The 21,964-nt window shown below is 43.9% G+C and overlaps 1 protein-coding gene across 1 annotated transcript in view; it reads right to left on the reverse strand.

Moving 5' to 3' along the window:
* Positions 1-21,964, reverse strand: part of MYO15B (myosin XVB) — a 93,925-nt gene that overhangs the window by 49,422 nt on the left and 22,539 nt on the right. Inside the window, exons 7-14 of the mRNA XM_030208262.1 lie at positions 20,327-20,442; positions 18,054-18,113; positions 16,887-16,962; positions 15,206-15,324; positions 11,317-11,435; positions 7,114-7,255; positions 6,151-6,262; positions 2,631-2,788 (exon numbers count right to left, since the gene is read on the reverse strand). Of these exons, the coding sequence (XP_030064122.1) occupies positions 2,631-2,788; positions 6,151-6,262; positions 7,114-7,255; positions 11,317-11,435; positions 15,206-15,324; positions 16,887-16,962; positions 18,054-18,113; positions 20,327-20,442 (902 nt within the window). The remainder of the gene's footprint in view (positions 1-2,630; positions 2,789-6,150; positions 6,263-7,113; positions 7,256-11,316; positions 11,436-15,205; positions 15,325-16,886; positions 16,963-18,053; positions 18,114-20,326; positions 20,443-21,964) is intronic.

Consider the following 21,964-nt stretch of genomic DNA (forward strand, 5'->3'; position numbering starts at 1 on the left):
TTCTACAGTCTGTGTCCTGCAAATGTGAAGCTTCAGCAACTCCAGTGTTGTAGATCACTTTATTGTCACATGCTGCAAGTGAGGGTGTTGTGCAGCTCAAGAGGGAGCTTATCACATCTTGACTGGTAAACTGAATACTGCCAGTAATATTGGAGTCCTGATTATAACCACATATTTATTTATTTATTTATTGCATTTGTACCCCACATTTTCCCACCTATTTGCAGGCTCAATGTGGCTTACATAGTACCATCAAAAGCGTTTGCCAGTCGGTGGATAACAAATACAAAGTTGTATAGTGATCGTATGAGGTATAAGTGGAGGGTCGAAATGGATGAAGATTGCGTGTTGTCCTGTGCGATCATAGTCATGCTGTGTTGGTAGGTGAAGAGAGTTACGTGGGGTCGTTGGGGTAGGCCTTTTTGAAGAGGTTGGTTTTTAGTGATTTCCTGAAGTTCAAATGGTCGTGGATTGTTTTCACAGCTTTTGGGAGCCCATTCCATAGTTGTGCTCTTATGTAAGAGAAGCCGGCTGCATAAGTTGTTTTGTATTTCAGTCCTTTGCAATTTGGGTAGTGTAGGTTTAGGTAGGATCTTGATGATCTGTCTTTGTTTCTTATTGGTAAGTCTATGAGGTCTGTCATGTATTCTGGGATTACGCCGTATATGATTTTGTGGACTAAGGTGCAGATTTTGAAGATGATCCGTTCTTTGATTGGGAGCCAATGCAACTTTTCTCGGAGGGGTTTGGCACTTTCAAAGCATGTTTTGCTGTGTTTTGGGCAGTCTGGAGTTTTTTTATGAGTTGTTCTTTGCAGCCCGTGTAGATTCCGTTGCAATAATCTGCATGGCTTAGGACCATTGATTGTATTAGGTATTGAAAAGTTGCTCTTGGGAAGAAAGGTTTTAATCGTTTGAGCTTCCACATTGAATAGAACATTTTCTTTGTTACAGAGTTTACTTGACTGTCGAGGGTAAGGTTGCAATCGAGTGTGACACCGAGTATTTTCAAACTGTCCGAGGTAGGGAGGGTATGTCCTAGAGTATTTATGGTTGTGGGTTTGTATTTATTATATGGAGAGGATGAGGCAATGTGTTTTTTCGGTGTTCAGTTTCAGTTGAAATGAGTTTGCCCAGGAGTCCATGATGTTCAGACTATCATTGATTTTGTTGGTTATTTCTGTCAGATCATGTCTGAATTGGATGCATATTGTAACATCATCTGCGTAAATGAATGGGTTAAGGCCTCGGTTGGATAAGGACTGTGCCAGTGGAATCATCATCATGTTGAAGAGTATTGGTGATAATGGTGATCCTTGAGGTACTCCGCAGACTGCTTTCCATGGTGGTGATATGTTTGACTTTGATTTTACTTGATAAGTTCTGGTGGTTAGAAGCCTTTGATCCAGTTAAGTACGTTTCCTTCAATCCCAAAGTGGCCTAGTATTCTTTGTAGTATGTTGTGGTTTACTATGTCGAATATCATCCCCATCATGCTTGGATGCCTATATGGTTGACATGGTGGAGGTTTGAGAACCAGCATTTAAGTCATAGGTGATTGGGGCCTGCACAAAGTGACAGGCTTGGCTCTGGCCACCTTGTTGGGCAGACTGGATGGACTGTGTAGGTCTTTATCTGCCTTCATTTACTGTGCTACTGTGTATAACTAGCTTGAAAGTAGTAATCATAATACAATAAAATCTGAAGTAATTACTGGAGGGGCAGTAATAAATAAAAGCAAGATAAATGTAAAAGGGAAGACTATAATAAGATAAGGAAGCTAATTAGAAAAATAATAAACATAGCAGCTAAAAAATTAAAAGTCTATATGAGGCTTGAAAATTGCCTAAAACTGCCATCTTGGAAGCCCAGACAAAATGTATAACACAAATTAGAAAAGTTGAAGGAACAGTAAGCATCTGCCAGGGTGGCTAAACAGTACTGTGAAAGAGGTTGTTAAAGAATGCAGAGCAGGACTAATGAAGAAAATAGAAAGGCAATAAACACTGGCAAATTAGATGTAAAATGTAATAATACCAGCCAAGTATTTGAGGAGAGACTTGCTAAAGAGACAATAACTGATAACAAAAACTTTTTCAAGTACATTATGAACAAGAAACCTGTGAGGGAGTCTGTTGGGCTATAAGATGACTAGGGAATAAAAGGGACACTTAAGGAGGATAAGGCAATATCCAGAAAACTAAATTATTCTTTGCTTCAATTTTTACACAAACAAGAACCGCTCATTGTAAATGATTAGTTAGAAGAATTGAAACAAATCAGTATGAATTTGGAAGAGGTACCTCAGCAAACTGATAAACTAAATAGTAGAAAATCACTGTGATGATTAAATGTGCATTGTTCATTATGCTATTTAAAACTGTTGTTGAAATGTTGAATTGATACATTTCTGGGTACATTGCTGCCTTTGTCATCTTCATTTTGGGAAGCATTAGACACATCATGATGTATATCAGCTCTTCATCCTCTGGACCCCACTGTACTGTAATAAAACTTTCCGAGCTCTGCCATAAGTTTGCAACGAGAGGTTATGGATATCCCTGGAACTATTTTCCACTTAAGCCCCTCCCTCCCTTCCCAAGTAAAAGTCTCTCACACAGCACCTCTTACCTCCTTGACACTGGTCGGTACAGGGGGAGTCCCTATGCTCTTCTTGTGCCCATCATTTCGGTTCATTTGATGACTTAAATAATCCGGGGCTGCTGCAGCTTGTACGATATTAGAGGGGAAAAGACCGGAACGGCCATCAACGGAGCCAAATTGCCAGCCTATGAGAAGAAGAGTTAGAGGATCAAAACCCTGAAACTGTGAAGACAGATAAAGTTGATGTCATAGAGAAACAGACTGTCTGCCCACCCTCCACAGTCTCAATCAAACATGCTTGTGGGCAGGAAGAATCCAGGCATTCCTGCAAGAACCAACCAATGGAAGCCAGTTATAGCAGAAAGCTAAGTGCCAGATGTGTTAAGTAGTTTTACATAGACACCTCAGTAACAGCATGAACTGTGACTTATTTTGGCTGCTTGTTTTCAGAATTTTCATTATAAGGATTAATTTTGTGGTTTTTGCTTCATCTTTTTTAGCCTATTTTCTGAGGGAAAAGAAGGAAATAACTTTTGTTTTTGATATCCTTTCCTTACTAGATTTTCTGGACATGTCCGTGGGACATGAAGATTCTGACAGAGGCAGGCATGCACCGGGGATAGATAGCTTTAGCTCTGAATGGGCATTATAAAAAGCAATTTCTGTATATTGAGCAATGGTTTATGTACAGAGACACTTATAAAATGTTGTACCTGTTAAATGTGTAACATTACATGCATACAGCCTGTACTCAGGTAACGTTATCTGAAATTGAGTGGTTGCATTTCCAGGAGATGGGGCTATGCATTTCTGCACCTACTTTCAAAAATATGTGGATAAGTGCATACAATTAACCCAGAAAATTTATGCACAATAAAGATCTGGTGTAAATGTAAGAGTATTAATTCTCGGAGCTATTTTTCAAAACAGAAGTACACATCCATTTTCATTTTGAAAATTTGCCAATACTCACACAGGAAAAATATTTATGTTTTCAGTTATTGATTGAAAAGTAGGTGTAAAGAGTTGAAAATGCCTTTTACAGATATGTTCCCTCTCCAACCTTAAATATGCTTGTAGGTTAGCTTCCTGTCCATGTGTTTAAAAGTCAGTATGTTATTCCACTATCAGTCTTATTTTCGAAAGAGAAGGACGCCCATCTTTCGACACAAATCAGAAGATGGGAGTCCTTCTCACAGGGTCGCCCAAATCGGCATAATCGAAAGCCGATTTTGGGTGTCCCCAAATGCACGGGGACGACCAAAGTTCCCAGGGGCATGTCGGAGGCGTAGCAAAGGTGGAACTTGGGCATGCCTAACACATGGGCGTCCTCGACCCATAATGGGGTAAAAAAAAAAGGATGTCCCTGACGAGCATTTGGACGACTTTACCTGGTCAAGTTTTTCTTACAACCAAGGCACAAAAAGGTGCCTGAACTGACCAGATGACCACCGGAGGAAATCAGGGATGACCTTCCCATACTCCCCCAGTGGTCACTAACCCCCTCCCACTCTCAAAAAAGAACTTTAAAAATCTTTTGTGCCAGCCTCAAATGTCATACTTAGGTCCATCGCAGCAGTATGCAGGTCCTTGGAGCAGTTTTAGTGGGTGCAGTGCACTTCAGGCAGGCGGACCCAGGCCCATCCTCCCCCCTACTTGTTACACTTGAGATGGTTAAAGTGAGCCCTCCAAAATCCACTGTACCCACATCTAGGTGCCCCCTTCACCCATAAGGGCTATGGTAGTGGTTTACAGTTGTGAGTAGTGGGTTTTTGGGGGCTCAGCACACAAGGTAAGGGAGATATGTACCTGGGAGCTTTTTCTGAAGTCTACTGCAGTGCCCCCTAGGGTGCCCGGTTGGTGTCCTGGCATGTCCGGGGGACCAGTGCACTACAACTGCTGGCTCCTCCCACAACCAAAGGGCTTGCATTTGGTCGTTTCTGAGATGGGCGTCCTTAGTTTCCATTATCGCCGAAAATCAGAAACGACCAAGTCTAAGGATGACCATCTCTAGGGATGACCTAAATGTCAAGATTTGGGTGTCCCCGACCATATTATCGAAACGAAAGATGGACGCCCATCTTGTTTCGATAATACGGGTTTCCCCACCCCTTCACCGGGATGTCCTGCGAGGACGTCCTCAGGAAAACGTGGGCACCCCTTTTGATTATGCCCCTCCACTTGGACTTTCTGGCACATTATGGAAGGTCAAAAAAATTTCAGACAGCCGAATAACAAGACTAAAATGCTTTTTACCTGTTAAATTACTTTAAAAATCATTCTCCAAAGAACATGTCAGTTCAAAAAAAAACAATAATATAAAAAATGTAATTGTATATTTATAGCTTTAGCCTGCTTCTGTCTATGTGGCAAGAAATAACTCTTTACCTCCTTATGTTCCTTCATACAACCTTCAAATACAATCTTTTGCCCAATCAGGAAAGACTTCTTCTGAGGTAACAGCCTTGCCCCAGACCATGAAACAGTCAGCAATGTCCAACAGGAATGGATAATAAGAAAATGGAGGTAACAGTGTCTTTGTTTAGCTCTCTGCCCAACAAGATAAATTCATAGCATACTTAATTTTTCCTTGGCGTTTTAGGACACAGACCGCAGAAGGTGAAAGGGAGAGATTCAGGAGTAATCTAAGGAAATATTTCTTTACAGAAAGGATGGTGAATGCTTGGAACAGCCTCCCAGCAAAGGTGGCGGAGATGAGGACAGTATCTGAATTCAAGAAAGCAGGGGAGAAGCCCAGAGCATCTCTGAGAGAAATGGTTGGTAAGAAGAGGCAGACTGGATAGGCCATATGGTCAGTGGCGTTCCTAGGGGGGCTGACACCCGGGGTGGATCACCGATGCGCCCCGATGCGCCCCGCCCCCTGGGTGCAGCGTCCCCCCGGATGCAGTGCGACCCCCCCCCGGTGAAAGGACACCCCCCGTGAAAGAACCCAGGTGCACGCCGCTGGGGGGGGTGCCGCGCACGCCTGTCCGTCGTTTGTTCCATGCTCCCTCTGCCCCGGAACAGGACCTGTTCTGGGGCAGAGGGCGCATGGAACGTACGATGGACAGGCGCACATGGCACCCCCCCAGCGTCGTGCACCCGAGGCGGACCGCCCCCACCGCCCCCCCTAGGAACGCCACTGCATATGGTCTTTATCTGTTGTCATTTTCTGTGTTTATATATCAATGACAATCCCACTGATACCACATTCCAGAATTCATAGTTCAGAAGCAGGTCTGAAACTGACACTGACCTTTACCTCCACCCTCCCTTCCCCTACCCCCCCCCCCATACCCTTTGTCCCCCAGAGGCTTGGTGTTTGTTCCTAGATTCTTTCTGCAGGAGTATCTTGCTTGTAACAGTGGCCAAATCAGGTCACAAGTACCTGACAGAATCCCAAACAATAGCATGAATCTTGCTACTATTTGGGATTCTGTCAGGTATTTGTGACCTGAATTGGCCACTGTTGGAAGCAGGATACTGGGCTAGATTGACCATTGGTCTGACCCAGTATGCCTATTCTTATGCTCTTATGACTTCTTACCAGAGTCCAGACCATCCATGGGCAGCAGCTTGATGAGGTCACCTTTCTTAAACTGAAGGATGCTTTTGTCGTCCGTGATGTAGCTTCGAAGAGCGATAACATAATTGGAGTCCTGGGAAAGGGAGAAAGGATATAAGTGAAGACTCTGAACTTAGAACAGATCCATCCTTGTAACAGGCTGAGCCAGCTACACCCTGTTATACAGGTGGAGACAGTTCCCACAAAGACAGTCGTTTCACAAGCCTAAAGTCACTGGCAGTTTCTTTAAATGTAAGGCGGCCATCTTTTTAAAAGAACTTTTGGGTGCTCTCACGACAAATCACAACTTTTATAGCCATCACTGTCTTAAATCCTCAGCATCTGGTTGGGGGAGAGGGGATTAAATCCCTGTGATTAATGATGAAACATGTGCAAAACAGCATTTGTAGAACAAAGTGTGAAAGTACTCCAGTAGAACAATCTCTGATTCATTACATTTGGGCAGTTCCACTCTTTTAATCCAGAGAAACACCACACAAAGTGTGGAGGTGCACAATCCCCACGAGACAAATAGGAGGGAACAGAGAAAGGGTGGGGAAGATAGGCTCTATGCAAACAATGGGGGAGGCGTATAATTAATTAAACAATGATATTTATTGCAAATGGTTGACTCAACCATTTGCAATAATATCATTGTTTAATTAAATTATACGTCTCCCTCATTGTTTGAATAGAGCCTATCTTCCCCACCCTTTCTCTGTTCCCCCCACTCTTTTAATCACCTGCCTCCTCGACCTTTAAAAATAACATGGGAAAACTCATGGTCCCACCAGTCCTCTTTCTTATATATAGAAATGTTATTGCTTATCTAAGCCTCCCTACAGGACCCCTTTCCCGAGTCCAGAGGATCCACACTGGATATTTTTTCCTTGCAGAGGTTAATGGTCACCTACCACAATAAACCGCTGCCCCACATCTGCTCACCTTCCTGAGCTCCTCTAGGAAAACATCCACTATGGCTTTGAGCTGCCGAGCCTTGGGAGAGTGCAAGATCAGTTGCTCATTCCTCAGGGAAAACTCCAGGATGTGGGGAGCTTTCACGGCCAGGGAGAGCATGTCAGCATAGCTGCAGGACAGAGAGAAGGAGAGAGAATGGAAATGCAAAGAAAAACGCTGCATGAGTCATACGAGATTTTATAGATGCAACACTGAAACTATACTATGTCTTATATTCCAGTTTTGCACAAAGGATTCAGAGCGGACTGCAGCGTAAGAGATCTTGTACAGAGTGAAGAAAAGTTACAGACTAAAAAAACTGAAAAGTTGAGGAATGTATACAAACTTTAGTCTGGAAATACATGTTTTTAGAGCTTTTCGAAAGACGGAATAGGAGATAATTTGTCAATTCAATTCAAATCAATTCTTGTATACCGCTAATATCCTCTTTCCAGGGTTCAGTGGGGTTTACATTCTAGGTGAGACAAAAGCAAATAGTGTTAGTGTGAGGTCTGAGAAACATTAGAGACCATTGGATTAATGCATGAGACTAAAACCATTAAGGAAATAATGGATGACTCCTGTTTCTGTTGGGAGATTATACCATATTCTTGCACTTTGATACGGAAATGATTGTTCAAACTCTATTTTAAAATGGACATTTTTCATAATAGGATATCCTAAGCATAACACTGAAGTACTTTGGGAATGATAACAATTATTTAAGAATGTTGTCAATTGAGTAAGCTCTACTAGATTTTGACCATTTAGAGATTTAAATATTAAGCAAGCTATCTTGAATTCAATTTGGAACTTAATGGGAGTGGAGGAGTAGCCTAGTGGTTAATGCAGTGGACTTTGATCCTGGTGAACTGAGTTCAATTCCCACTGCAGCTCCTTGTGACTCTGGGCAAGTCACTTAACCCTCCATTGCCCCTGGAACAAAATAAGTACCTGAATATATGTAAACCGCTTTGAATGTAGTTGCAAAAACCTCAGAAAGGCGGTATATCAAGTCCCATTTCCCTTTCCCAATATAGGTTTTTCAAGAAAGAGGAGGCTCTCTCGAACTTATGATACCCCAAAATGAACCTTGCTGAGGTATTTTGAAATAACTGAAGCGTCTTTTGAAGTTTGCTGAAATAGCAGTATATAAAGAGTTAATAATAATCTAGCTGAGGCAGTAGAATTGACTGGACAATGATCCTAAAACTATTCTGACAAAGATGCTCAAAGTTGTCTCAATTTGAAAAAGAATTTCTTTGTTAATTCATTTATCTGGGCTTCAAATGTCAATTTAGAATCTAATATAATTCCTAATACCTTTGACTTGTTCTCTATTTGTAAAATTTCTCCAGTTGACAAGGAAAACTCTTTCTTTGGAATTGAACCAAATTTTCCAAACCATAATATTCTAGTTTTTGGTTTATTCAGCATTTAAAAAAATATTATTTGTCCAGCTATCAATCAGAAACAAAACTCTGCCCATCTGGTCACCTTAACTGAGCCTGGAACCCATCATTTAACACCTACTGTTTCAAAAATTCCTATTGTAGGCATACTACCGTGCATCTGTTTAAAATATACTTGAGATTTATCTGGGAAATCATTTGGACAGCTCTTCTTGCATCCTTGGGAGCAACCATTTTAGGAACAGCGTGATCACATCATTTAAAGGCTGTTTCATTGCTTGGTGCCTTCTTTTTATGTCATTTATTACATTGTAGCCACTATGGACCAAATTGTTCAACTACAGGGCTCATTTTCAAAAGAGATAAACATCTCGAAAACGGCATGAAGTGGCATTTGGAGGTTTTCACTGAAAAGCATCCAAATTGCGATTTTCGAAACTCAGATTTGAGATGATTTTCTCTGCAGTGCATCCAAATCACAAGGTGGCAGGTTGGGGGTGGGATCTGGATGTTCCCAAAACTTGGACATTTTTCTGCCGTAACGGAACAAAGCAAAAACGTCCAGGGCTAAAACTTAAAACGTTTTTTGGCCTAGAGCTGTTTCAATCATGCCTAAGTCACAAAAAAGGTGCCCTAAAGAATGAGACGATACCCCCTTATTCCCCCCAGTGGTCACTGACCCCCTCCCACCCCCCAAATATATGAACAAAACAGTACATATTAGCCTCTATGACAGTTTCAGATGTTATAGGTAGTACTATTAGAGCAGCAAGTAGTCCCTGGAGTAGCCTAGTGGTCGGTGAGATGGACTGTAGAGAAGGGGAGCCAGGCCCATATCCCACTCTAACTGGTACACTTGTGGTGGAAAGTGTAAGCCCTCCAAAACGTACCGAAAACCTACTGTACCCACATATAGGTGACAACTGCAGGCAAAAGGGTTATTGTAGTGGTATGCAGTTGGGTACAGTAGTTTTTTGGTGGAATATGGAGGGCTCACTACACAATAAGGGGATAAAGGTGAGATGTGTATCTGGGACCTTTTATGTGAAGCCCACTGTAGTGCTCCACTGCTCTGATGGAATGTCTGTGTGGCTAATCTACTATGAATGCTGCCCCCCCCCCCCCCCCCCCATACATCCCAATGGTTTGTTTCTGTGCATTTTTCTCTCGGAGTTTCTATTTTTGAAAATAGTTTTTTTTTTTTTAATAGTCCTAAAAGATAGATGCACTGAGCACTAAAACATCTAGCAAACGGCCATTTTCCAAACAAAAAGTTGGACTTTTTCTGGCTTGAAAATGGCCGTATTCGCTACTGGAGTTTTGGACGCTTTGGCAAAATGCCCAAAAAATGTCCATAATCGGATTTAACGAAAAAATAGAAATCCAATTATCTCTGGTATTTAAATATTAATCCAATACTAGAATCAGGATCACGGCTACCATTCAAAAAATACACTCCAATGTTTCATGTATTACTGCCATTCAATATGATAGTATGTTTTTACAGAGTATCCTCAGAGTTTACCCACTCTTTTTGGCAGTCAATTATACTGCTGTCTAGTGGCATAGCACTTCTTTCATCGGGTAACCCAGTGATCCTGGTTCTAGTATTCAAAATCGGATTTAGACATCATACCGAAAATGCCCTTCCACATGTAACAATCTGTGACACCTGATAAGAGGGGAGCTGAAAGGGAGCTGCCAGAGCTCCAGATGAGACCCAGTGTGACAACAACAATTTCAATCAAGATAAAATAGGAACATTGGTGCTATTTTTCATGAGTACCGAAGGGATCCTGTCAAAGTGGATTGCGCCATTATGTGACTTTTAAGGAAACAAGTCTACATTTGAAAACTAAGATACAAGGCCAAGTATCTAAGTTAAGATCCTCTCTATGGGAAGTCAGACTTCTTTTCTCAGACATGCCAAATGTGGCAATTATCCCAAACCATCTGATTCTCCACCGTAAGGTGAAGCATCAGGAGAAAACCTCAAGGACAGAAATTAGCCCCAGTCTACCCAGAGAGTGGAAGACCTGAGCTGGGACTTAAACCAAGATCCCTCTATATGGAAGTGCCCAGTAACATAGTAGATGACGGCAGAAAAAGACCTGCACGGTCCATCCAGTCTGCCCAACAAGATGAACTCATGTGTATACCTTACCTTGATTTGTACCTGTCTTTTTCAGGGCACAGACCGTATAAGTCTGCCCAGCACTATTCCCTTCTCCCAACCACCAGCCCCGGCACAGACCGTATAAGTTTGCCCAGCACTTTCCCCGCCTCCCAACCACCAGTCCCGCCTCCCACCACCGGATCTGGCACAGACTGTATAAGTCTGCCCACCACTATCTTCGCCTCCCAACCACCAACCCCGCCACCCAATTTCAGCTAAGCTTCTGAGGATCTGAACATACTACTACTACTACTACTTATCACTTCTATAGCGCTACAAGGCATAAGCAGCACTGTACACCGTACATGAAAAGACAGTCCCTGCTCAAAGAGCTCACAATCTAAATAGGACAGACAAACAGACAGCAGTACTACCACTTAGGCAGCCTCTAAGTATTCATAAAAGCTCAGAAGAACGGGGAGGGGTAGTATAAGGTAAAACCCCTAATCTCCCAGAAAGCCGACCTCCCCCACCCTCTCAAAATCCTTTAAGATAATACTTTAAAATCCCTGGTGCTATTTGCATTCTTGGAAGTTAGAGTAGAATAAAGCATTTATGTTTTGGTTAAAAATGCTCCCTCATCCTCCAAGGTTTCCATCTCACCTGTAGCTGCAAAGGATTTTGAGGTGCACAGGGCTAAGGCCAGAAGCTTTGACGACCTTCAACAGCCGGATGCCTCGATGAGAGACCCCCAGGAGCTGCACATCACTTCCATTCTCCCCCTGAAAGCAAATGCATATCAGAGAATGTCTTGCTTTTCCCTCTCAGTCTTTGTTCAGTGCATGTGATTTAACCCAGGCTTCACTCCTTGGAAGTATGATGCATAAAGATGAGGTGTCTGGAGCCAACCCAAGTTCTAAGGCACATTGCAGCCCTTCATTACCTACATCTCTCTGTACACATACAGATTTTAATTTTAAATGTAAGGTTATGATGCAGATTTGGACAGCTAAAATAGTTTCTGGTGTTTTTTTCTTTGTTCACTGAAAGAAAAGTGGGTGAGTTCTCAGAGCCTGAAACTCCAAGAACAGCACAGCAGTCTTTATGAGAGTATGTGTGAAAGTCAAGTAGACGTCTATTTCAAGCCATAGGAGCCTACGGGTCTTTATAAACTACTAGGGATAAATCATGCCTAGACTGAAGCTCTGGAGTTGGTGTAAATGTTTGCACATATATGTGTATTTTTAAATAAAAAAAATGCACATAAATTGTGACTTTGCCCACATTTCGCTAAAGTCTGCCACTGAATATGCCTAACATGCAGGCACATAAAAGCAGGGCCACAGCAAACAGTCTTAGGGCCCCCCTCCCCCACCCTGCCACACCATCAGTCAGGAAATGCAGGGGCGTAGCCAGCAGCCCATGGGGGGGGGGGGGGACTCTGGGGCCACCCATTCCTTTCTGCTCTCTCCCCGATTCTATTCCCTCCCCATTAAAAATGTTACCATTGCTGCCCCAGCCCCACCAGCCAAATAGCTCTGCAGCCTGAACCTCCACTGGTGTAAGGAAGACAGCAGCATGCTTTCTAACCACAGATGCTGGCACTCCTTGCACATGCTCACTTCATTTGCGTGAACTGTGCATGTGCAGAGTGCCGGCGGCTGCTAGAAAACATGCTGCTGACTTTCTTACACCAGGGGAGGTTTGGGTTTTGGAGCTATTTGGCTGGCGGGGCATGGGCATCCCCACAGCCATTTCAAGGTACCATAGTTGGGAAGGCCTGAGCCCAAAATGGAGGGGCAGAGGCTCCCCCCCCCCCCCCATGTCACTGGGTCAGCTGGGCCCCCTTTTGAGGTTGGTTCTGAGAAATCTTGCCCCTCCTCTCTCAGTGGGCCTGCATAAAAGTACACAGTTGCTTGGCACTGTACATACTTTTACGCATATAACCCCAGGCTACTTTTATAGAAGGCCTTTAAGCATGGGAAATCCTTCACCAACTTACCCCCACATGGTTATAGCCAGAGGAGATCTGCAGGGAGGTGATGTACTTCTGTCCAATACATGAACACTGAGTGGAAGACATGTCTCACTCTTAATTTAACTTGGCAATGCTCCCCTCAACCTTCTTTCCTACCTCTCTGGCAAGCTGGAAAAACAAACTGGAGGAGTGATCATTGTGGGGGAGGCATGGTGGTGGCTAAACAGAGAGATTTGGGGAAGGGGGCAGCGAAAGTGCGTTCAGAGAAGGGATGGTAATCCACAAATAAAAGAGCATAAGCTTGTGCTTGCTCTCAGGGCCGTGCCAACACGGTAAGCGCCACAGGGGGGCACCTGCCTTCAAGGGCACCGTGCCGTAGTTGTATTTTTTAAAAAAAAACCTTACCCCTCTGCTCCATCCCCGATTCCCTGGTGCTTTAAATTTACCTCTCTCCGCCTCCGACGTCTGCGCAGCGTCAGTGAAAGCACTGCCTGTCTGACGTCTCTCCACCAGCCTTCCCTTTGCTCGTTCGTTCCCTCTGTGTCCCGCCCTCAAGGAAATGACGTCAGAAGAAGGCGGGACACAGAGGGAACGAACGAGCGAAGGGAAGGCTGGTGGAGAGACGTCAGACAGGCAGCGCTTTCACTGATGCTGTGCAGATGTCGGAGGCGGAGAGAGGTAAATTTAAAGTGCCGGGGAATCGGGACACGCGCGCACCAACTGATAGTCTGCAGGGGGGCGCCAGAGACCCTAGGCATGGCCCTGCTTGCTCTTCTTGAATGGGCAACTCTTCCGGCCACTTTTATGACCAAATACGATAAACTGATTCTTTGAAATCCTACTTTAAAAAGAAAAATCATTTAGTTCATAGTCAGAAGAGTCAGGTGTTTTGGGATATAGACAGAACAACCCAGCTGTGAGGGAAGGTATCATGGAATGAAAAAGTCAAGTTCTTTCATTGGGAGCCAGTTTTTTTTTAAGGTCCTTGTGCAAGTTTCTTATTACTTATAGAGATACTGGCTGTAAAGGTCAATCTATAAGCTGACGTCTAAATATAGGTGCCAACAGTGCATGCATGTTACAGAATACCAGCATCTCATGTGTATGATTGGTACCAAGACTTTAAAGTTATTCATGTATTAGGTGCTATTCTGTAAGCAGCGCATGTAAGTCGTTTAGGGCTAGATTCTATATATGGTACCCAAAAAATCAGTGCCAAAAAAAGCGCTATTTTATAAACTGCGCTTAAATTTAGGCATGGTTTATAGAATAGCGCTTCTGGCCAGGGGTCATGCATAAATTCAGGGGCTGCCATTTGCACCAATGAAAAAGTGGTGCAAAAGCCCGCGCCTAAATTTACCTGCAGAGCCTCCATATTCTATAATTATGCACGTAACTCAAAACCATGCCCCCCCGGTCTGCCCCAAAATGCCCATGACCCTCCCATTTCTACACCCTCTTTATTGGGCCATGTGTAAAATTTAGGTGCAGATCCTGTGCCTAAATTTACACACGTTAAGTTTTAATTAAATCTAATTTGTGCCAATACTTGGTTGTCAAAAAGTCAATTATGGGCTGCGCTACCACAGCAGCCTGGCGGTAGTTCTGTCCCCTAACGTGCCATTTCCAGCGCTGCAAAAATATTTCAATTTTTGCAATGCCGGTCTGTACCCGATGGTAATCATGCAGTATCGTGTGCTGCCCATTTAACACTGAGTTAGCGCGGGAGCCCTTACCACCTCCTCAATGGGTGGCGGTAAGTGTGCCCCCTCTGAAATGGACACGCGGCAAGTGGTTCACTTGCCGTGCGGCCATTTCTTTAAGAAAACGGAAACCTGCCTTTTACCCGCTGTGGTAAAAGGGGGCCTCGGTGTGCATCAAAAACATGGCCGACGCCAATGCAGGCCCCCTTTTGCCACAGCTTTGTAAAAGTATCCCTTTGTAATTAAATTGCACACACAATTTCTATAGAATTCAGGGGGTTAGAGTACAACCGCTTGAGGGTGTACATGTGGGTGGAGCACGGGCATGTCGCCAAGTGTCACGCACAACTTCTAAATACTATCAGTTGCATGCATTGCATGATGCATTTACAGCAGCCATTGACGTGGCATACGATGGCATGCCTAAGTATTGGCACGCCACAACGGCTTTGGGCTAGTATCCTATAATGGCTTAGGTGCATCCAGAAGCCATTATCAAATTGCTGCTAAGCATGTCCCAATGTGACATCAACATCTTGGAACCAAGTTACAGAATTGACCCCCTATGTTTTTGTGGACCTGGATCAGTTAAAAATTTCTTGTCGGATATGAAGTCTGTTTAACAGAGGACTGAGTTGATATCAGGGGTTACTGTGAATCAGCCAATGAATGTGTGGATTTCCTTCTTTCGATTGCCTTTGAATTGTCTTCTTGCAATCTGTTCTCATTTCTCCCCTTGATGTGGGCTACAATTTTGTTTTAGCTTTCTTGTATATTAAAGTTTTCTTGGAAAATTTTATTTCTCTTTGTTTCCTTTGTTATTATGGTAACTGTTGAAATCTTATACATAAAAAGACTTGTGCTTGCTTACTGTGACTGGGAAGAAACGAGAGAAATAGTTGGCCCAGTTATCTCGGGCTGTCATCACAATCCTCTTCTTTAATCCTTCATCCTTGATGGATCTGGCATCAGTTCTGACCTGAAACTCCACTGTGGAGAACAAGCAGCAACAAACCAGCTTCACTACTAGAGACAGCACCCAAGTGTTGTAATTCCTTTCCACAGAATCTTCCCTGCGATGATCAAGGGGCCACTTTCAGGCACTCCAGCTCCAAGTAAAGGATTATTCTAATGGGGGGGGGGGGGGGGGGGGGGGGGAATGCTCCTAGGCACAAAGGGATCACTGTTCAAGCACAGAAAGAAAAAAATCTCACACAATACTGTTTGCAGCAAAATAAAATTAAGATTAACTAAGGAAAAAAAATAAAGGGGAAAGCCAACAAAGTAACAAAAAACACAATACCAAATGCCCAAATGCTCAATAAAACAAATTCATAAAAAATGCAGTTCAAATATGGAATTCAAAAAAGTTATGGGTTATACATAGAAGATTTCTAAATAGCAAGAGAATGGAATCACAGTACAGACATTTGTACTAAATGCAAAACCTAAATAACTTTTGCACTTAGGCAGAGAGGGAAGTAACCTGCACGGAGCAACAACTACAGTCCTAGATAAAGGCAAACAGAAGGGTACTCTGCATGGAACAGCAGCTACAATGCTAGGGCAGATCACTTACTGAGCGGACTACATGGGCCAAACTGGTCTTTATTTACTGTCATTTACTCTATTACTTGAGCAGATTTTTCAAAGAATAGGACTCCTCAGGGTCTTGTAAAGGCTCCTGACCCTTCTGAAATCCTCCACAATTTCTTGCTCTCCTAATCCCATGGACAGGGACAGATAACCTCCTAGACCATTGTAGCTGGTTTCATCCCTGAAGCTCCTCACCCAGCATGTTAGCACACCAGGTTGGAAAACCTCCACTACTTTTCCCAAATGGAGAAGGAGGAAAAATGCACGTTCCTCTCCACTCAGGAAGAGAGTTAGCAGACACGTCCCTTCTCCCCACTTCCCATCCAACACTGACTGGTGTCTTCTAATGACTTAATACTTACTAATTTTGGATGAACTGACCTTCCCACCAGGAATGGGTCAAGCACATTAATATTATCCTCTTGTTACACCTATTTCTCAAGACATGCTGGTTCTTAGAATGTGAATACCAAACCACCAAATACGTATCCATATCTCATCTCCAATACTACCTGCCAGTTGATCAATGCTTATTGATTAATGTTTATCCACTTCTACCCTAGCTGAGATAATATTTAACCATCTCTCTGACCTCATGTGCAACTTTCTTTAAATCAATCACCTTACTTTCTAACTCTTCCTACTTTCTTACCTATCTTTAGGTTACATCTTTGCTTTACCCTTCAATATCAACTATAATGTTCTATTAAGTATTGTGTTGACATTGTAAGTAGTATACCATGCCATACTTTTCTAGTGTTTTTGAATATTTTTACTGCTGTAATTGCCTATTGCTCATGTTTGATCTACTCTTACTGTACACCGCCTTGAGTGAATTCCTTCAAAAAGGCGTTAAATAAATCCTAATAAATAAATGCATACCACCACTACTACCTACCAAAATCCAACAAAGAACAATAAGCAATAACAACAGAACAAAAAGTCCAACCACTTACTCAACAAGTCTTTCATTTTGCGTTTCTCCTCCTTTGAAACACGAAAGCAAGAGTCAGAGTAGGTGTCTCGCATGATCTAGGATAAAAAAGCAAACATGAACTGCTTACTCAGCCCCACCTCAAACCAGGAGGGGGGGGGGGGGGGGAAAGACAGACAGCCACACCTCAGAGCAAGGAGGTTGGGACAAACACATCCAGCTATACCTCAAACCAAGGGTGGGGGCAAATACACCCAGACACACCTCAAACCAGAGCACAAACACACCCAGCCACACCTGAAACCAAAGAGCCAAACACATCCAGCCACTCCTCAAACCAAGGGAGGCCAAACACACTCAGACATACCTCAAACCGGGGGGGGGGGGGGGCATACACAGCCAGGTGGACCTCAAACCAACGGGGACAAACACATCCAGAAACACCTCAAACTAAGGGGATCAAACACATCTAGCCACAAACTCCCAGGGGTAAACACAGCCAGCCATACCTCAAACCAAGAGGGGGGGAAGCAAACACATCCAGCCACACCTCAAACTCCCAGGGGTAAACACATCCAGCCACACCTCAAACTAAGGGGGGGACAAACACACCCAGACACATTTCAAACCAAGGGTGGCCAAACACATTCAGACACACCTCAAACCAGGGGAGCAAACACACCCAACCACACTTCAAATCAATGGGGGGGGGGGGGGGGACCAAGGGGCCAGGCACACCTCAAGTCAAAGGGGGGGGGGGGGGGAACACACCCAGACACACCTCAAACTGGGAGGAGGGCAAACACAACCAGCCAGACCTCAATCCAAGGGGGAAAAACATACCCAGCTAGATCTCAATCTAGGAAGGTCAATACGTACATATAAAGCAGTGAAAAGAAAAAAGGAATGGGGAAAATGATGAAACGGTTTACAGCAGAGGCTGGCATAGGGTGGGAGAAATGAGTAACAAGAGGAAGAGAAAAGTAGGACTTTGAAACAGGAGCATCTCAAGCTGGAATCACACCCCACCCACTGAGACAATGGAGAGGGAGAGATTTTTATGGCCCCATCTCCATTGCACCTTGTGTGGCTGCACTGTCTGCACAGTCCCTGGGAAAAAGCACAATATAAAGAAGAAAAGAGAAAAGGGGATGGAGAGACAGCATAACAGGAGGAGAAAGGAGCTTACCTGCTCACACAACAGGTTCAAGCAGTACGGCTGCGTAAATTTTTCTCTGGGATAAAAAACCTGTTGAAAAACGAGAAAAGGACTATGGCAAAACCTGCAAGATGACAAGCCTAGATCTGTAAAACACAGAGGGGGTTCGCACTTTCCACAAAAGCCTAGATCTGTTCCACACTGATTATTCATTCAGCAATACTCTTTTTAAAAAATTCAAAATGCTAAGAAGTCCATATGTATAAAAAGAGTTTCTTAGCATTCAGGGCTAGTGTCTATATATCACACTTTAAAAAATCAGCGCTGAAAAAAAATACGCCTAGGCGTATTCTATAAAACCACACCTAAATTTAAGCGTGGTTTATAGAATATGCCTAAATCTAGGCTTAGCTTATAGGATATGCCCAACCCCCGTTTTCTACGACTATATTTAGTCTAGGCATTTACACCAATGAAAACCTGGTGTAAATGCGGATGCCTAAATTATGCGTGAAATGGGCATATTATATAACAGTGCGCGTAAATTCTAGGAATGCCCACGACCCGCCCATGGCTATGTCCCCTTTTCAGATCCATGTCTTAGAATTTATGCATATCACTTTATAGAATATGCTTACACATTTGTGCGTGTAAATTCTAATTAATGCCAATTAGTGTCAATAATTGTTTGTTAAGTTCAATTATTGGTGCTGATTGGCTTGTTAAGCTAATTAAGTTGCGCGTGCAGATCCAGAATATGACCAGATTTGCGTGCGCAACTCAAGTAGCACTATATAGAATCCGGGGGTTAGTTCATGCTAATTCTATTACTGCACAATAAGCTTTAGTAAAAGGGACCCTTAATGAGTAGCCCCCTAATATTCAGCTGGCGGCAGTCAGTGTTTTTTTTATAACACTGATCGTTGCCGGCTAAATTATCCTCCGATATTCAGTGCAAGGCCATGTCCGGGCACCATCACTGGCTATCAGGGGTAATTTCGGGTGGCTCAGCCATCCGGGGCTTATATGGGTCCGGCTGATATTCAGCCAGGGCCGCATAAGAGTTACATGGCCCCGGCTGAATATTGGTCCAGGACCCATATCATTTTTTTTTAAACCAAAGTCCCTGAGCCCCACCTCACCTCCCCCCCCCCCCCCGCACCAATGTCCCCTCTTTCCCTCCTTCAGCTCGCATCAAGAACCCTCCCCCCCACACACACAGAGGCACTGCAAGGGGCAGGAGCGAGGGGACTGTTCTGCTGCCCCCAATGACCCCACTTGACCACTAGGGATTTAGGTAAGTTTCACAGTTGGGGGTCAGAAGGGGGCTCTTGCAGGAAGGTCTTCTTGATGTGGGCTGGGGGGAGGGAAGGAGGGAAAGAGGGGACATGGGAGGGTGAGGCCTCTAGGTTTTTGTTTTTATCTATAGCATTATATGACAAGCTTAAATCACTAAAAGAGTTTAAAAAATGGAAAACCTAATTGAAAATAAAACCATATCAGAGCACAGTACACACAGATTCAGACTTTCAAAGTGAAAGGACCTGCATGCTTCCCCTTTGAAAATTACCACAGAAAATGTATGCTCAGACTTTTGCATTGATTTGATGTGCATAGATTTTCTGTGAAAAAGTAATCTCATATGTTTGAATTCTCTCAAGGGAGCACTTCTGCTTGCTGCCAGTAGAAGTCCACACATACTATTCTGAAAAAGGCCATTTCCATGGGTAATTTTGTACCACATTTTCCTGTGGTACATGTAGATTCTTTCCCTTCCTGAACTGGTGGGAAATTCAGCCCTGGTGCAAAAGATGCGCTACTGCATAATCGGGTAGGTTTTTAGCTTGATTTCTTCCTGTACTTTTCCTAAAAACTGAAACCTGGTCTTAAGCCTTAAGAGCGAGGGTTTTCAACCCAGTTCTTGGGACACAGCCAGGCAGCCAGCTTTGCAAGGTATTTATTTATTTATTGCATTTGTATCCCACATTTTTCCACCTCTTTGCAGGCTCCTTGCATGCAAATATATGTCATACAAATTACTGTGGATATCCTGAAAACCTGACTGGCTTGGTTTAGAGCCACTGCATCCAAATCTCTCTCATGAATGTTCATTGTGGATATTCTGAAAACCTGACTGGCTGGGGTGCCTCCAGGACCAGGTTTGGGAACCATTGGGTCAGCCCTTTCCCTTCCAAGCCCAGCCATTGTGCACTGCTATGGGGATGCTGCAACCCACATACAGCTCAGCACTCATGTGGACACTTGGCACCCAGGACTGTGGAGATGTTGGTGACCCATTTTACCTCCTTGCGCAGGAAAATTTTCCAGTTGATATTGGCATAGGAGAAGTAAACGCTGGCAGTGAGTTTGCAGAGAAAAGACTTGATGTTACCATCATCGGGCATTAGTCGAGCACAGTCTGAGCAGAGAGAAGAACGAAAGTGTCAAACCTTGCAACATAATAGCATTTTTAGAACCTGCCACAAAATATCTAGTATTTCTCCCTTGCATAGCACAGCATTTCAAAGCTTTCACCTACTTAGCGTATACGACAGCAAGATGCCAGTTATAAGTGCCTGGTTTCCTGATAATACGGAAACGATGCTCTGCAAGTGAAGTACAAACATCATGTTTGGTCTTCTAGAGTTCCATCTACTTCTCCATCAAGATTTTACAGATTTGGTTTGGTTTGGCTTCTTATCATTGAATTACAGGCTGGCCATTCTGTCATTCATAGCTCATCATTTAACAAGGTAAATAATTCAAGTTTCTTCGCTTTTCTTTTTTTTTAGGCCCAACAGTTTCCTGTATGCAACAAGCCGAGGGTTTTTCTTTTCCCGTATTCTGTATCCCTTTCTCATTCCGCCCCCTTATTGTAGTGACCGCCACTGGTTTGGTTCCATGAGTAGCTGCTCCTTCTGGAAACCAGCTAAAGGGAATTCTAAATCTGGGGGGGGGGGGGGGGGGGTCTTTTACTAAGCGATGGTAAGCCCTCACTAAACCAGAAGTACCACCGGGCTACCACAGCAGCCTAGCAGTAGCTCCCACCCCCAGCGCACGCCAGCGCTACAAAAATATTTTCTATTTTTGTAGTGCCGGTGTTTACCCGGTGTTAATTGGGCAGTGGCACGCGCTGCCCGGTTACCGCCAGAGTTAGCTCAGGAGCCCTTACCTCCACCTCAATGAGTGGCAGTAAATGCTCCCCCCCAAAAAAAAATGGCTGCACAGCAAGTGCTTCACTTGCCGCCAGTGGCGTAGCCACAGGTGGGCCTGGGTGGGCCGGGGCCCATCCACTTAGGCCCACCCAACAGTAGCACGTGTTTAGCGGTAGCTGGTGGGGATCCCAAGCTCGGCCAGCTCAAGATTTCCCCCTTGTGGTAACGAAAACGCTACTCTCCACGATAACGGCACCTGCGCATGCTCAGTTTTCAGTGCATGCCTGTTGCCAAGATGGAAAGAAGCGTTTTCTCACCAGCTGAGATATTTTTTGGGTGGTTGTTGGGGGGGGGGGGAGGGACACTTGGTGCTCACCCACTTCTTGCCTAGGCCCACTCAAAATCTGTTGTTTGGCTACGCCCCTGCTTGCTGCATGGTCATTTCTTTTTTTTTTTAAACAGCCTTTTACCCGCTGCGGAAAAAGGGGGCCTCAGCGCATGTCAAAACACATGCGCTGATGCCAGCACAGGCCCGCTTTTGCCACATCTTAGTAAAAGGACCCCTAGTCAGTACAGGGTGCTTCTCTCCATGCTATTTGCCCAGGTAAATACTGATTTACTTGGATACCACTTGCCTGCTTAAAATAATGATCCTTCTCCTCCTGCCTGGATAAAGGTGTATCAGTTTCAATAGCAAGTGAATTACAGCTAGGTTAAGAGAGACATTGCCACAGGTCAGCATGCACATTTGGGATTTTCAAAACTATGGGTACACTTTACCTGCCC

The sequence above is a fragment of the Microcaecilia unicolor genome, chromosome 6 (genome assembly GCF_901765095.1).
Source record: "Microcaecilia unicolor chromosome 6, aMicUni1.1, whole genome shotgun sequence".
Taxonomy (NCBI): Eukaryota; Metazoa; Chordata; class Amphibia; order Gymnophiona; family Siphonopidae; genus Microcaecilia; species Microcaecilia unicolor.